Genomic DNA, 14,580 nt, shown 5'->3' on the forward strand with positions numbered 1-14,580 from the left:
GGAGAACCGGTAGCAAAAATCCCTGCCCCCCCCCCCTCGACCATGCTCAGTTGAACTACGCGATCATCAGAGGTTTTTTTTTTTTTTTACTTTTAAAAGCATTTTTTCTTCAGCCGAAAAAGACTTTTAAAAGTAAAAAAAAAGCCTCTGATGATCACATGGCTCAGCTGGGATAGTCAGAACTCTTTAAAAGTGCTTTTTCTACAACCTCTTCGGCCAAAGAGGCTGTAAAAAACGCTTTTAAAAGGTTCTGGCGATCAGTCAACTCAGCTGGGATCGCCAGAACCCTTTAAAAGCATTTTTTCTACAATCTCTTTGGCTGAAGAGGTTTAGAAAAAATGCTTTTAAGAGGTTCCTCTGGTGATCCCAGCTGAGTTGCCTGATCGTCAGAGGCTTTTTTTTTTCTTTTAAAGGCTTTTAAAGGCAAAAAAAAATGCTTTTAAAAGAAAAGCCTCTGACGATCAGCCAACTTAGCTGGGATCGTCAGAGGAGCCTTTTAAAAACATTATTTCTTTGGCTGAAGAGGTTGTAGAAAAATGCTTTTAAAAGTAAAAAAAAAAGTTGGCCACACCCAGCCAGTCACATTGCCCCCCCCAAGCCATGCCCACAGAACCGTTAATAACAAATTTTACATTTCGCCTCTGGAATAAATGATACGCTTAGTATATATTTTTTTTTAATTTGCATTTATATCCCGCTCTTCTCCGAAGACTCAGGGCGGCTTACACTATGTTAGCAATAGTCTTCATCCTATTTGTATATTTATATACAAAGTTAACTTATTGCCCCCCAACAATCTGGGTCCTCATTTTATCTACCTTATAAAGGATGGAAGGCTGAGTCAACCTTGGGCCTGGTGGGACTAGAACCTGCAGTAATTGCAGGCAGCTGTGTTAATAACAGACTGTCTTAGCAGCTTTTCAAGACTGAAAAGAGTAAGTTAAGGTTTGTGTGATGTTTCTTTGATTGTTTACTACTTTTTATGGATTAATTTATATGGAATGCAGGCAGTGAACGTGCCTGTACCTTTACATTCCTAAGATGCCATATTGAAGGCTGTGAACCTGAACAATTTACAAAGAATGTTATACGATACAAAACGGAACACAGATCTGGTTGTCAATGTATGAAAGAATAAGGCAATCTAAGCTGACAAGAAAAATTGGATGAATTATTTTAAATGATACATACATTCTACTTCTAGCATCCTTAGGAATCATAACCATTAAATACCTGTTTGGAACTACTTATTTTATCTATACGAGGTAATGATTTGGTTTAATGAAAATATACGGGGTATTCTTAAAGTGTTGGCTTCTGCGAAAAGAGAGGAATATATGCCAAGGAAATGTTTATATGGTCATTAAAATTATGTTGCTAAAGAACCAATTATACTAGGTAATCAATATTTATAGAAAGGATATGCAAATAAAACCCACTGTTATGTTTTGAGTGTGTGTACTTAGTGAAATATATTTCTAGTGATTCCGTAAGTAGCATAATGTGAAAGTAGAAAATAATCAATATACTCACCATTGTCATTGCCTTGCTTAATTTCCTCAGCAGTCCGATCTATCAATACATATAATGACCAAACTACACAGGTAATAGCAATAATGTGGAATGTGACTGAGCAAACTATTTTTCTTCTTTCACTTGTTGTCATCTGCAGTTTCTCCCACTGCAAAGTGAAAAAAAGGGGTTACAGGACTTCAAAGAAAGTAGGCCGTATCATTTTTTTCTGCAGTGAGTCGCAAAGCAAATAACTTAGAAATCTGCCATTCTTGGTACAGACTATAAGTGTTCTTTTTTGAAACACATAATTCAGAATTTCTTTGATATATAATAATGCCGAATAACCTATTTGTAAAGTGTATTATAGTGACATAATATTTCCTACTATGGGAGTTGAAACAAAGAGGAATACATTTTCATGGACTCATACATTCCTGTGGGTAAACATAGACATTTCTCCTTTAAAACGTAGCATCAGATTGAACTGTTCAGAGCAACGTCTCTGATTTGGTGCCCTTAAGAATGATTAGACTACAATGCTAATTATTCTTATTTGCATTTTTACAATCTATACTTTATCATAAGCTAAATGGCCTAGATAAAAACAGAATAATCATGGTTAGATTTTCATGGTGTATTATCCCCTCCCCCAGAGGTGGGCTTCACATAATTTAACAACCGGTTCGCCCAGAATCTAATAGGTGAGCGCGCGCACTTCGCTCGTTTTGCTCACACACCTTCTGCACAGCCTTCTGCGCATGCGCTTTGCGCTCTCTCTTGCAGCTTGCATGTGGCTTAAAAAACACGGCTAAATAGGATGGCATAGCACCGGGGCAGGGGGGCGGGTCGCAACTACTGGTTCATTTGAACCGGTCTGAATCCCACCCCTGCCCTCCCCCATTCTTGATTTCCAGGGATATATACTACTACTGCAGTTTGTTCCTTGGTGATTCTTGCACTTCTAATAAAGAATACCCTACTAGCCTAAATTTGTTTTAGAGTATTTCCAAATTTGTTTTACAGAACTACTAATATGTGTAACAAATATTGTAAATTGATATTGGCAGAATAAATATCTACTCAAGGAAATATAATTGGATTATATAAGCAGCACAGTATACAACTATCCTAAAGTGAAGTGTTATCTTGTTCAAATCTAGATTTAAATCATGAAATTATTTTTCTTCTTCCTTTTCTTCTTCAGAAGCAAAGGTGGGTGAGAGAAAGACCACTTTTTAATTTATGCCATGGCAATTAAGCATGATATTTCATTTTTAAAAAGCACACCAGGGCCACTCATGTAATTAAAGTTTAATTTTGTTCTCAGGTTCACATAATAGGTATCCAGTCAATAATTAACAAAAATATTTAGATAGATTTTTCTTCTATAAAAATAGATTTCTTTTTCCTTAATTGTGTTTTCCTGTTTAATAAACTACTTTTAAAAAACCCTGCTGTTAAAAGTTTCTAATATTAGTTTTGTATCTTATAAAAATAGTTACTTGGTTGACTATGGTGCCACACTGCCATCTGCCTGTAATGTGTGATATAGAATATCAGATCTCAAGCAGTATTGAGGTAAACTTTCAAATAAATTCAGGCAGTAGGAACATCACAGGAATTTAAAAAAAAAACGTAATAAGAATGGAAAATAAAGAGCAAGAGCTGCTAATATTAAATTAGTGATCTTCCCTAAGTCAAGCTTGACTCTAGTTTTATATAGTTTTCTTTTGCACAATATGGAAATGACATGGCATTCTTGCATTCTTTCAGACAGTTTCTTTTTAAACTTTCCAATCTAATTTGTAGTCCTGGGTTTTCTGAAGGCCTCTCACCAAAACACTAACCAGATCAAAGCACTAAACAGCTAAGTCAGACAAAGTTTGTCTAGATACTGTCAACTTGTAAGCCTGCTTAAAATGGGGTTTCCTTTTAAACAATATTGAATTGTGACATTCTATTGTTATATTTTACACAATAAAGCTCTTTATGTGTTAAAGCTCTTTTGACTGTGTATAGTTAAAAAATGTAATAGAAAAATATTTTGACTACGTAACAGACAGAATTTCTCTGCTATTCATTAAAGTAGCCATTTCATATTTTTTTTCTTCAGTTTTCTGCAATGTCAGCCTTTATCAACACTCAGATTGCAGGGCTTGCAGGCAGAAATTCAAAGCACATCGTTCATATTTACTCTTTCTTTTTTTTTTAACATAAGCTATCATAATTAAAGCAGAAAATCAGCGTATACAGTGTAACATAATTAAGGTTATAAGATTTAGAATAACAGAATAACAGAGTTGGAAGGGACATTGGGAGACTTCTAGTCCAACCCTCTGCTCAAGCAAGAGACCCTTCTCTTCTAAAAGACCTCCAGTTATGGACCACCCACAACTTCTGAAGACAAGTGGTTCTACTAGTTAATTGTTCTCAGTTAGGAAATTTCTCCTTAGTTCTAAGTTGCTTCTCTCCTTGATTAGTTTCCATCCATTGTTTCTTGTCTTGGCTTCTGGTGCCTTGGAAAATAGGTTGATCCCTCTTCTTTGTGGCAGCCCCTCAAATATTGGAACCATGCTATCATGTCACCCATAGTCCTACTTTTCATTCAAGATATCAACCCCAAGGTTCAAATTTTACATAATTTCCCCCCTCCTCCTCTCCGAAGGCATTCTAAACATACTAGATCCAGTTCTGTCTCTGTGGAAATTCAGATGACTTCTGTGCATTGCTATGGTAACATACCATGTTCGGTCCAGAACTCTCTACTTCTGACCATCTACTGTACTTCTCATGTATACTTCCCTCTATGATGTTTCTTTTTTAAATCCACTGATCTGGGAGATTCCAGAAAATTTCCCTCTAGGTATGAAGAATACGAAAGGGCTGTGACTATCCCTCCACCACTGTGTCAAATCTTGACCCTGAACTGCTCCTGTTCAGAAATGGGTAGAAGAATGTTCATGCTCTATATAGTTGACATGAAGTGAAGTGAAGGACTTAGTGCTGAGACCTCCACTTCAGGTATCTTATAGTCAGTAACTCTTCTCAGTCCAGACCCCTCTATATGCTAAGAGCATGTAGGGAGTGGTTGGGTTCGAGGCAAACAGCGCCCACTTCCTTATGTGAACATATTGCAGACAACAGATATATTGTATTTATATAACCCTTACAAAAGGGTGGAACAGGGAGGGTTTCCTGTTTTATATAACTCATAGTGAAATGATGCACATTAATGGAACTAATCCATTAATTAATCCAGGGTCTGTGTAAATCGGATGTTACAGCATATTCCATCTTTTAATCTGTGTCTCCTGTACAGGAAATCCAAGTTCCATTCCACCTCATATTCTCTATCACCATCTGTTTCATTAAGGTGGCTGGGCAGGGGAATAGTGGCAGGCAAGAGACATTGGGTACATTATAGTACCAAGAGGAGCCTCTGGTGGCTCAACGGACTAAGTCTGTCTGTTATTAACACAGCTGCTTGCAATTACTGCAAGTTCAAGTCCCACCAGGCCCAAGGTTGACTCAGCCTTCCATCCTTTATAAGGTAGGTAAAATGAAGACCCAGATTGTTGGGGGCAATAAAAGTTGACTTTGTATATAATATACAAATGAATGAAGACTATTGCTTAACACATTGTAAGCCGCCCTGAGTCTTCGGAGAAGGGCGGGATATAAATTCAAATAAAAAAAAAAAAGAAGGAACAGTGAAAATACTGGGTATATTTTCTATATTTTGTTCTTGGAATCTGTAAGTGAAAAGTTACAGGATTGATCTATGTAAGTGCAGAAATGGATCTAATAACTTTTACACAGTCTCTTAGTCAGTTTTATAAGAGCAAGGAAGATCATGAACAAGCATTAACTAGTTGTTTGAACTTCAGGATTGATGAGGACTTGGTCAATACACTATCAAGTAATACATCAAATACATTTAATATATCAATATATTTTGTCAGTTTAACATGCATACAAATATATTGCATTCAACAAGATATTAAATCTTGAAGTCTTCTGGATCAAATAAACATGCTTAGGGAACTTGCGTTGGTCAATTGTTTCTAATTCTTCTTGACCCAATGGGCATCAGTTTAACTTGTTTCTCTGCCACTGCTGCTTTGAGTTCTTTTCATGATTGTATCATCAGTACCAATATATTTGGTCCAGCAATGGGTTTCATATTTTGTTACTACCAGTTCGCCTCTTGCACATGCCTGCCTTCTGCACATGCGCCCGGCCTTCACACATGCACTTTGCTCTTGTGTGCGCCTTCTGTACATGCACCCGGCCTCAAAAACGTGCTTAAATAGGACAACATAGAGTTGGGGGGGTTGACCCGCGATTTCCGCTACTGGTTCGCCCAAACCAGCTGAATACCACCTCTGATTTGGTCCCTTTCAGAGCAAGATCAGCCCACGCAATGAGATGTAGTTTGTGGATAGGCAGCTAAAGTTAACAAATGTTTTGCTCTTTAAAGTTGGACTTATAGTTGTCTATAACCACAAAGTCATGATTAAGGCTACCCACGGTCAACAGTAACTATATAATTCATAGCTGCACTTCTCAGCTATGTGTAAACCATATGAAACACCCCAGCTTGAAGCAAAATATGTCCCTAGTCTTGCATCAAGAGAATGATGCTACATAAAATAGCTGGATGTAATTTGGATGTAATGTCAAAATAGGAAAAGGTTCACTGTTGGAGGTTCTACTGGATTCCTGCTAGAGCAGGGCTATCAAACTCCCAACCTGCGAGCCGGATGGGTCATGCATTGGCCATGCCCACGCCCGGTTTAGTGAAGGGGGAAAAATACCGATACGTCACGTGATGCGGCTATGATGATGTGAGTTTGACACCCCTGTGCTAGAGCAAACAAATGAAAATTGTGACCCAGAAAGCCTTTGGTCAGCAGGAGCTGCTATGGCACTTATCAGTCGCTCTTTATTTAAATCAGGAAGTCCTGAAGTGACACATTACACTTGTCATATTTCAATTAGACTACTACAATTTGCTTCGTATGGGTATGCCCCTGAAAATAACTAGGGGTTGCAGCTGGCATATATAGTAATGCAGTTGTCCACAGTGGTGAAATCCACATTTTTTTACTACCGGTTCTGTGGGCATGGCTTGATGGGCATGGCTTGGGGGGCATGGTAGGGGAAGGATACTGCAAAATCTCCATTCCCACCCCACTCCAGGGGAAGGATACTGTAAAATCTCCATTCCCACCTCACTCTGGGCCAGCCAGAGGTGGTATTTGCCAGTTCTCTGAACTGCTCAAAATTTCTGCTACCAGTTCTCCAGAACCTGTCAGAACCTGCTGGATGTTTTTTTTAATTTTGTCACAAAAGTATATATAAGCATATGCATGAAATAATTATACAATATATAAGCATATATATAAGCTTAAGTATGTAATAACTATATTAATTGGATATAATGAAAGGAAGCAATAGGACAGGAATGGTAGGCACGTTTGTGCTCTTATGCATGCCCCTTACAGACCTCTTAGGAATGGGGTGAGATCAATAATAGACAGTTTTTGGTTAAAGCTTTTGGGATTTTGGGAAGAGACCACAGAGTCAGGTACTGTGTTCCAAGCATTAACAACTCTGTTACTGAAGTCATATTTTCTGCAATCAAGATTGGAGCGGTTAACATTAAGTTTAAATCTATTGTTTGCTCTTGTATTGTTGCAATTGAAGCTGAAGTAGTCTTCAACAGGAAGGACATTGTAATGGATGATTCTATTCTAAACCCAAGATTTCAAGTCTGATGGCATAAGGTATTTTGTTGTATTCAGAGGAGTGGAGAACTCTTCTTGTAAAGTATTTCTGGACACGTTCAATTGTATTGATGTCTGAAATGTGGTATGGGTTCCAGACAGACGAGCTGTATTCAAGAATTGGTCTTGATTTTACCCCTGGTTGTCCACATGCTTTGTGGCTTGGGCTCTTCTTATTTTCAGGAATATATTTGAGATGAATCTCCCATTTAAGGAAATAGAAAAAATATTCATGCTATAGAATTCTGGGAGTTGAAGTCTACAAAGCTTAAAATGGCTGAGGTTGAGAAACAAGGTTTAAGAGATATGATCCTTACCTTGCTCCTTTCTTCTCTATGTGACATAATCAAGTACCTGAGCTTGCAACCATTCAGATTTGATCACCTGTTTTAATGCAATGTCAACTGTATAACTGCTTTCAATGCCTTAAAGCAACTGCACTTTTTGGGGGCATCACAAGGCATGGAATTCTGAGAAAGAAAGGCTGAGTCATGTGCCAACAGGTACAACATTACATTCCTGTGATACGCAAAGTTTTTTTTTTTTAGATTGAATCTGAAGTGCTGCACCGAGCTGTTAAATTTATATTATTAGACACATAAAATATAAGTACTAACCACATTTTCTTTTGTGGAGAAAACATCTCCTGACCTTCTGACAGCTCCTCAAGTATAATGGGTAATTTAATACATTTAAGCATACTTATAAGTCTACCTTATGTTTGGCCAATTTTAAATTTGCTTCGCTAATAAGATACAATAATCATTTAGATCACAGACGTCAAAGATGCGGATGGGGCAAGCTAAATGCTTTTTTGTATAATGCTTTAGATAAAGTCCTTTTTAGCAAAAGAAGTCAAGTTTCTAGCAAAGAATATTACGTTTGTTTCAAATCTTCTTGTAGTGTAGATTTTGTATTGATTTTGAATCTATTTAATATTGAAATATTAAAACTTGAAATGCTTTGTTTTACCTATAATTCATTCATGTTTTATCTATAATTCATTCATGTTTTATCTATAATTCATTCATGTTTTATCTATAATTCATTCATATATATGCATGCAATTGTATGTGTACACACATATACACAAACTCACATAAATATAAATGTTCAAATTCATGTGTTTTTTAATTTGATATTTATGTATATTTAGTTCCTATGGGATTATAATGTGTTGCTGTATTAATAATCAAGGAAATATATCACAAGTATGATTTTCTAAATCTTCAAGGATCCTTCTTAGTGGCCGTTTCTACTTATTTGGACCTTTCTTATGAAATGCTGATCCTGTGAGTTCAGGGTATTGGACACTAGAGGGTAGTGTAGAATTATTTATAAAAGAAATTTCATGTTTTTCTTCACGATACTACATATGATGAAAGCATTTTTTTTTTTTTTGCTTAAGCCTACAGTAAGGTAAAAGTGTTTTCTTTCTAAATTGTACCAGTGTTTCGCCTTCATCCATTAAATTTAGAAATGGTAATGAATATTAATAAACAGTCATATGTACCTGTATATGAACCTATTTATCTACTTGCATTTGCATGCTTTTGAACTGCTAGGTAGGCAGGAGGAGGGCAAGTAATTGGAGCTCACCCTGTTGCGCAACGCTCAGGTCTCAAACCCAGGATGTCAGTTTTCCAGTTGACAAGCTCATTATCTTTAACAGTTGAGTCATAGCACTACCTTATATTGGTTTATACATCCGATTTATACAACACTGATTCAAAAATCAAAATATTAAAATCAAAATGTAATGAAATCAAGGATCAAATGTACTTCTATATTGGTGGATCAGAGGTGTTTTTTTTTTTTTTTACATTATCCTTCATTTATTGTTTCTGCATAAACAACTAAATAGATTGCTGGACCAATCCAAAGTAGTGTCTTCCACAGTGGTGGGATTCAAATAATTTAACAACCGGTTCTCTGCCCTAATGATTTCTTCCAACAATCAGTTCACCAAACTGCTCAGAAAGTTAACAACCGGTTCTCCCGAAGTGGTGTGAACTGGCTGAATCCCACCACTGGTCTTCCACCTATAAAATTCTTTATGGATGGACTTTTCCATATATAATTAGCTTGTCCAACCCATCCAGTATATAATTCCCAAGAGATCCTGCTAGTGATCCCCTTGGCCATTGAGGTCAACATGCTACCCACAAGCATTTTTTTAATGGTGGCTAAACATTATAGAATAATCTCCCTTCAGAAGTTAGATTATTGTTTTTAAGTCATATAGACAGTACTTGTGCAAATGCCCTAAATATGGTTCTCAAGAATATTTTTAAAATGGAAATCCAATTTAATCCATTTCTTTCTCTCTTTCACAAGCATATACATTCTGAACTCACACAGAAAAGTTTGGTATAATGTATTGCTCTTGGCCCACAAGACGTCCTTGACAAAAACTTTATGTAAACTTTGCATCAGTTTTCTTTTTCATTTCAACTCACTTTAAAGTACTGTTGGAATAAAACTGGAGAGGTGGTCATACAGTCTCTCTTAAGTTCACAGAAATATATTAGGGTGTAAGTAAAATAAATAATAATGTGGATTGTTTGGATTTAGCCTACTGTGAATTTAGTCATAATAATTTATTCTGTAAACCAAGTTAGAAGAAAATATGGCTTATCATATCAGCACTGTAACATGTAAAATATTATTGTGTCTATCTAGCACAGTGAGTCTGTCATCTTAACATTTTCACGATCAATTAATTGTGTTGTAACCGTCCTGCCATTCATACACCCATTCATTCATACACATTCATACATTCATTCATACATTCATTCATTCATTCATTCATACACATTCATACATTCATTCATACACATACACATAAAATCATTTAACTTAGTTTGTTAAAGAGGTTTTTGTTAAAAACCTTGACCGCAGTAAGAACAATGTTATATATTCTAAAACTTGGCTTATTGATACTTGTTATGCCTGCCAAACATATGGGACCAGCTTAGAAGTCTATCTTTCAGAATAATAATTTTTCTCTTACAAGCAATATTTCATAGTAAATACTATTTTAATAGTTTTTCCACCTATTTTTTTTTTAAATCTGGATAACTTGACTTGTAATTTAGTAATTTTTGCAAAGACGAATGTCACATTCTGCTGTTTGTTTATCATAAATAAAGAAAACTACATGCTTTCCAAAAGCTGGGAACAGTATTTTCCCCCAACCTTGCTTTAGAGCAGGAACATCCAACCTTGGCAACTTTTAGACTTGTGGATTTTAACTCCCAGAATTCTCCTACCAACCCTATAGAGACTCTTTTAATAGGCATACCAGGATTTAATTTCTGTTTGCAAAGTATCCTTTAATTAAATTGCCTTAAATTATTTGCATTAGGTTTGTTTAAATTCCCTTAGGACCATGGAAGCATTTTCTCCTAATTTAGAAAGGTTGAAAATTAATGCAATGCATTATTTATTAGCATTAAATCTGAAATCTGTCTTCTTTACAACTTTCAGCTAAATTAGAAGAATTATCATACAGTAATTTAGCCTAATAATCCTGTATATAATTTGAAGCTTCAAAACTATATATTAATAGTATAATAAATTTAATCACTTGGAAATGAAATCTGCACATTTACTGGCAGATTCATGTTTTTGTTGAATTATTTATTGGATTTGTTTCTACTGCAATTGCTAGACTCATTAGTAACAAAACCAACCACAGAACCTTGTAATAAAAGGTCAACAATATAAACAAAAAATACAAAATAGTAAAATATAACCAGGACAAATGAAAGTATAAGCTTTTGTGATGTTTTTGTGAATGTGTTACCTCACAAATGTTGACAAGGGAAATCACTCTTTTGAAATGAACTTGATATAGCAATAGCATTTAGGCTTACATACCACTTTACAGTGCTGTACAAACCTCTCTAACTGTTTTACAGAGTCAGCATATTGCCCCCAACAATCTGGGTTCTCATTTTACCGACCTTGGAAGGTGGAAGGCTGAGTCAACCTTGAGCCTAGTGAGATTCGAACTGCCAAATTGCAGTCAGCTGGCAGTCAGCAGAAGTAGCCTGCAGTACTGCATTCTAACCACTGTGCCACTTCGGCTCTTATGGATTATAGATGAGTACAGTATGCTCAATACAAAGCGGAAATGAGAGCTAAATTCTGGGACAATCAATATCCTGGGTTCTAGTCTGACTGAAATTATTTTAAAAATTAAGGATCAGGGATGACTTTCTGAGAATCTAAAAGATTGCAATAAAAGGAGTATCTATGTAAGACTAGGCTGAAGCTGCCATATCTAAAGATGATGATGCAGGCCTCTGAGTCAAGATTGATAGTCAAGATTCTTGCTTAAAAGATCCCTTCAGGAGAGAAATAAGAAGGAACTAAGTCGTTAAGGAAATAATGGGAAAATGTCACCTAATCCAAACAAAAAACGTTGGGTACATGGGAACTCTCTCCCCAAACCCCATCAACAGCTACCAGGTTGCAACAAGAGTACCTGCCAGTCTTGTGAACCAACAAAGCAAGGACTTTGGGGGTCTATGTAAAAGGGATCCTAGAGCCCGCCCACTTTTTGAATCATGTTTGGATTCAGACTTGGTGGCTTCTATCCCTCTGGTTAGTGCTTGCCAGCCTAGTTGAGGACTTCGCTAAGTGTGGACGAGTATATGTGTTTGCATGTGTGTGGAAGAGCAAATAGATGTACATTATAACCAGTACAGTTCTGCTGTTATTTTAAATTCACCTGGTCTCTGTTTTTCTACAGAATCTTTTGTGCCTCAGTATTCAGTTGAAAGTGATTTGAGTGTGGCTGTTTTCCAAGTCTATGAGTGAATGACCATAAGGCTGGGAGCAAACATGTAACATCTGTATTTTCAATTATTTTCAGTTGTATTATTATTCCATCTTCTTGCAAAAACATCTATAACTAAGCAGTTTAAACAGCTTTCTACAAAAATTAACTACCATGGTCATATCAATTAACAATTTATGAGAAAATTATCTTGCTGGGTGCATTACACCTTATCATGGACAATTTCTAGGTTCTAGAAAGGAACTTGAATGTAAAAACACCAATATAAAATAACTCATTGTGTTTCTCCTTTGCACTGTATTATTCCTTTTCTTAAAGGAAAAATAAAAGACTCTATCTATCTAACTATCTATCTATCTATCTATCTATCTATCTATCTATCTATCTATCTATCTATCTATCTATCTATCTATCTTTCCACATGGATTGTTGATTTTTTCCCCTTAAAAATCTCATGTATGATTTCTTTCAAGCAAAGAAAATGAAACAGATGAGTCAGTACTTATAAATTCTTTAGTATAAAGGAAATATAGGGCAAACAAATAAGAAAATATAAATGTTATTTTCTAGTTGGAGGCAGTGATAGGAAAAAGTCCACAAGAGGGTGTACTAAGTCTGATTATTGTTGGAGTCTTATTTTCTAGAGGCCGTTATGAATAAAAACATTTACATTTCTTTCTTTGTCTAAGCTTTTTGATAAGAGAACTTTAGTTAACTGTTTTGATGTCTTTGACTTTCTGCTTTATTCCATTATGTAAATTACATTTATTAAAAAGGAAGGTCCTATTTTTAAATTTTTCTTCCTACTCCCTCCCCCCATCCCCGTCCATGGTTAACAGAGTAACCATTTTTGGTTCTAAAAGAATTCACTTCTATTTGATCTGACTTTTTGGGACTGGAGGAAGTTGCCAGGGATTGCAATATGTTCTAATGTCATTAAGAGAGGGGGGGGGTGGAATTAGTTTCTATGTGTTGCTTTTGTTTGCTACATTGCATGTTACTTAGGTGGCTACATAAATTGAACCCATAAAAAAGAAATCAAATACAGCTCTGAACAAAGAACGCTTGTTTTTGCATATTTTCTCTGAATTGTCTATAAATGTGATAAAATTACTTTAGCTTTGACATGCCCAATCCGTGAACTCCCCCCCCCCATATTATTTTCTTTAAGGACATGAGAACAAATAAAGAAGGAGAAGAAGTCAGTGTCATGCCTTTGTGCTTAACTGGTGAAGCATTTGACCTTACAAGTGACCAAGAATGGCAGTGATTTAAGGTTAGCCATGTCACAGTCAGAGCCACAGCTTATTGTTGGAAAGAAAACTCTGAGGCAGGTTACCTTGACAACATCTCCCAGCTGCACTGAAAATTAAAGAGAAGACAAACCTCTCAGTTACGGTAAAGAATAGCAAAGATGCTACCAGTTTAGCTAAAAATAAAATTACTCCCAGAGAAAATCAGTGTTAGCCATCCTAAGCAAAATTACCTGTCATTTTTAACATGATTCTTATTACAGAGATTTATAGTTGCACAAAGCAATAGGTAGAACAATACTAGCAATGTATTATAGTCAGGACTGTTCAGAAGTTTCCTCTTTCTCTGAGGAAATTGTACAGGTCGCCTGCAGGGCTAAGAAGGGCTTAAAGTGCTGAACAGGAAGACAAAAAAACCAAGAAGTCCTCGTTTCTCAAGAGCAGCTGTCTCCAAGGGGAATGCTGCTTTCAAGAGTCAATATAGCCTGGCATAGTTTTAAATTATGAGAGTAGCTCACGGGAAACATGAAGCAGAACTATCAATAAATGTTTGCTGTTTTTAAGAAATATCAGCATATTAAATGAACATAATTTGAAATACAGTGCACAGTTTTGTAACTGATTTTTTTTAACAAAGCTTTTTTTTTTTTTTTTTACAAAGCTAGGATTCTCTTGAGCAGGAATGTCAAGCTCGATTTTATTGAGGGCCACATTAGGGCTTTGTATGACCTCGGTGGGGGGGGGCATGGCTAGGGTGGGCGTGGCCAGCTTGACGTCCTGCAGCCCTCTGCCAATGAAAACCGAGCCACTTTTGCTGGCAGAGGGCTGCAGGAGGCCATCGCAGCTGAAGACGGAACCTTCACGAGCTCCATTTTTGCTGGCAGACGCACTGCGGCACTGGTCCTTCACTGTTTCTAGGGCAGCCTCGTGGGCCAGATCTAAGCACCCTATGCCTTGGAGCTAGCGTACACATCTGACTAGCGTATACCATATGAACAGCAGTGCATTCATGCTTCCAGGCTCTTCTGCCGGTCTTGCCTCGCCTTGCTTCATGTTGCATTGCCTCGCCTCCAGCCAGGTCCAGCGCCAGTTTCTGCTCTCAGTGTACATAAACTAGGTTTTTCCCACCAAAGTGGTACCAAATATCTACTTTGCAATGTTGCATGCTTTTGAACTGCTGGGCGAAGAAGAGCAAGGGAGGAAGTGGTAGGAGCTC

At 36.6% G+C, this 14,580-nt stretch overlaps 1 protein-coding gene across 1 annotated transcript in view; it reads right to left on the bottom strand.

The window, feature by feature from the left end:
• MARCHF1 (membrane associated ring-CH-type finger 1) overlaps nucleotides 1-14,580 on the bottom strand; it is a 160,207-nt gene that overhangs the window by 6,353 nt on the left and 139,274 nt on the right. The window contains exon 6 of the mRNA XM_058192344.1: nucleotides 1,534-1,681. Within this exon, the coding sequence (XP_058048327.1) occupies nucleotides 1,534-1,681 (148 nt within the window). The remainder of the gene's footprint in view (nucleotides 1-1,533; nucleotides 1,682-14,580) is intronic.

This window comes from Ahaetulla prasina, chromosome 8 (assembly GCF_028640845.1).
Source record: "Ahaetulla prasina isolate Xishuangbanna chromosome 8, ASM2864084v1, whole genome shotgun sequence".
Classification (NCBI taxonomy): domain Eukaryota; kingdom Metazoa; phylum Chordata; class Lepidosauria; order Squamata; family Colubridae; genus Ahaetulla; species Ahaetulla prasina.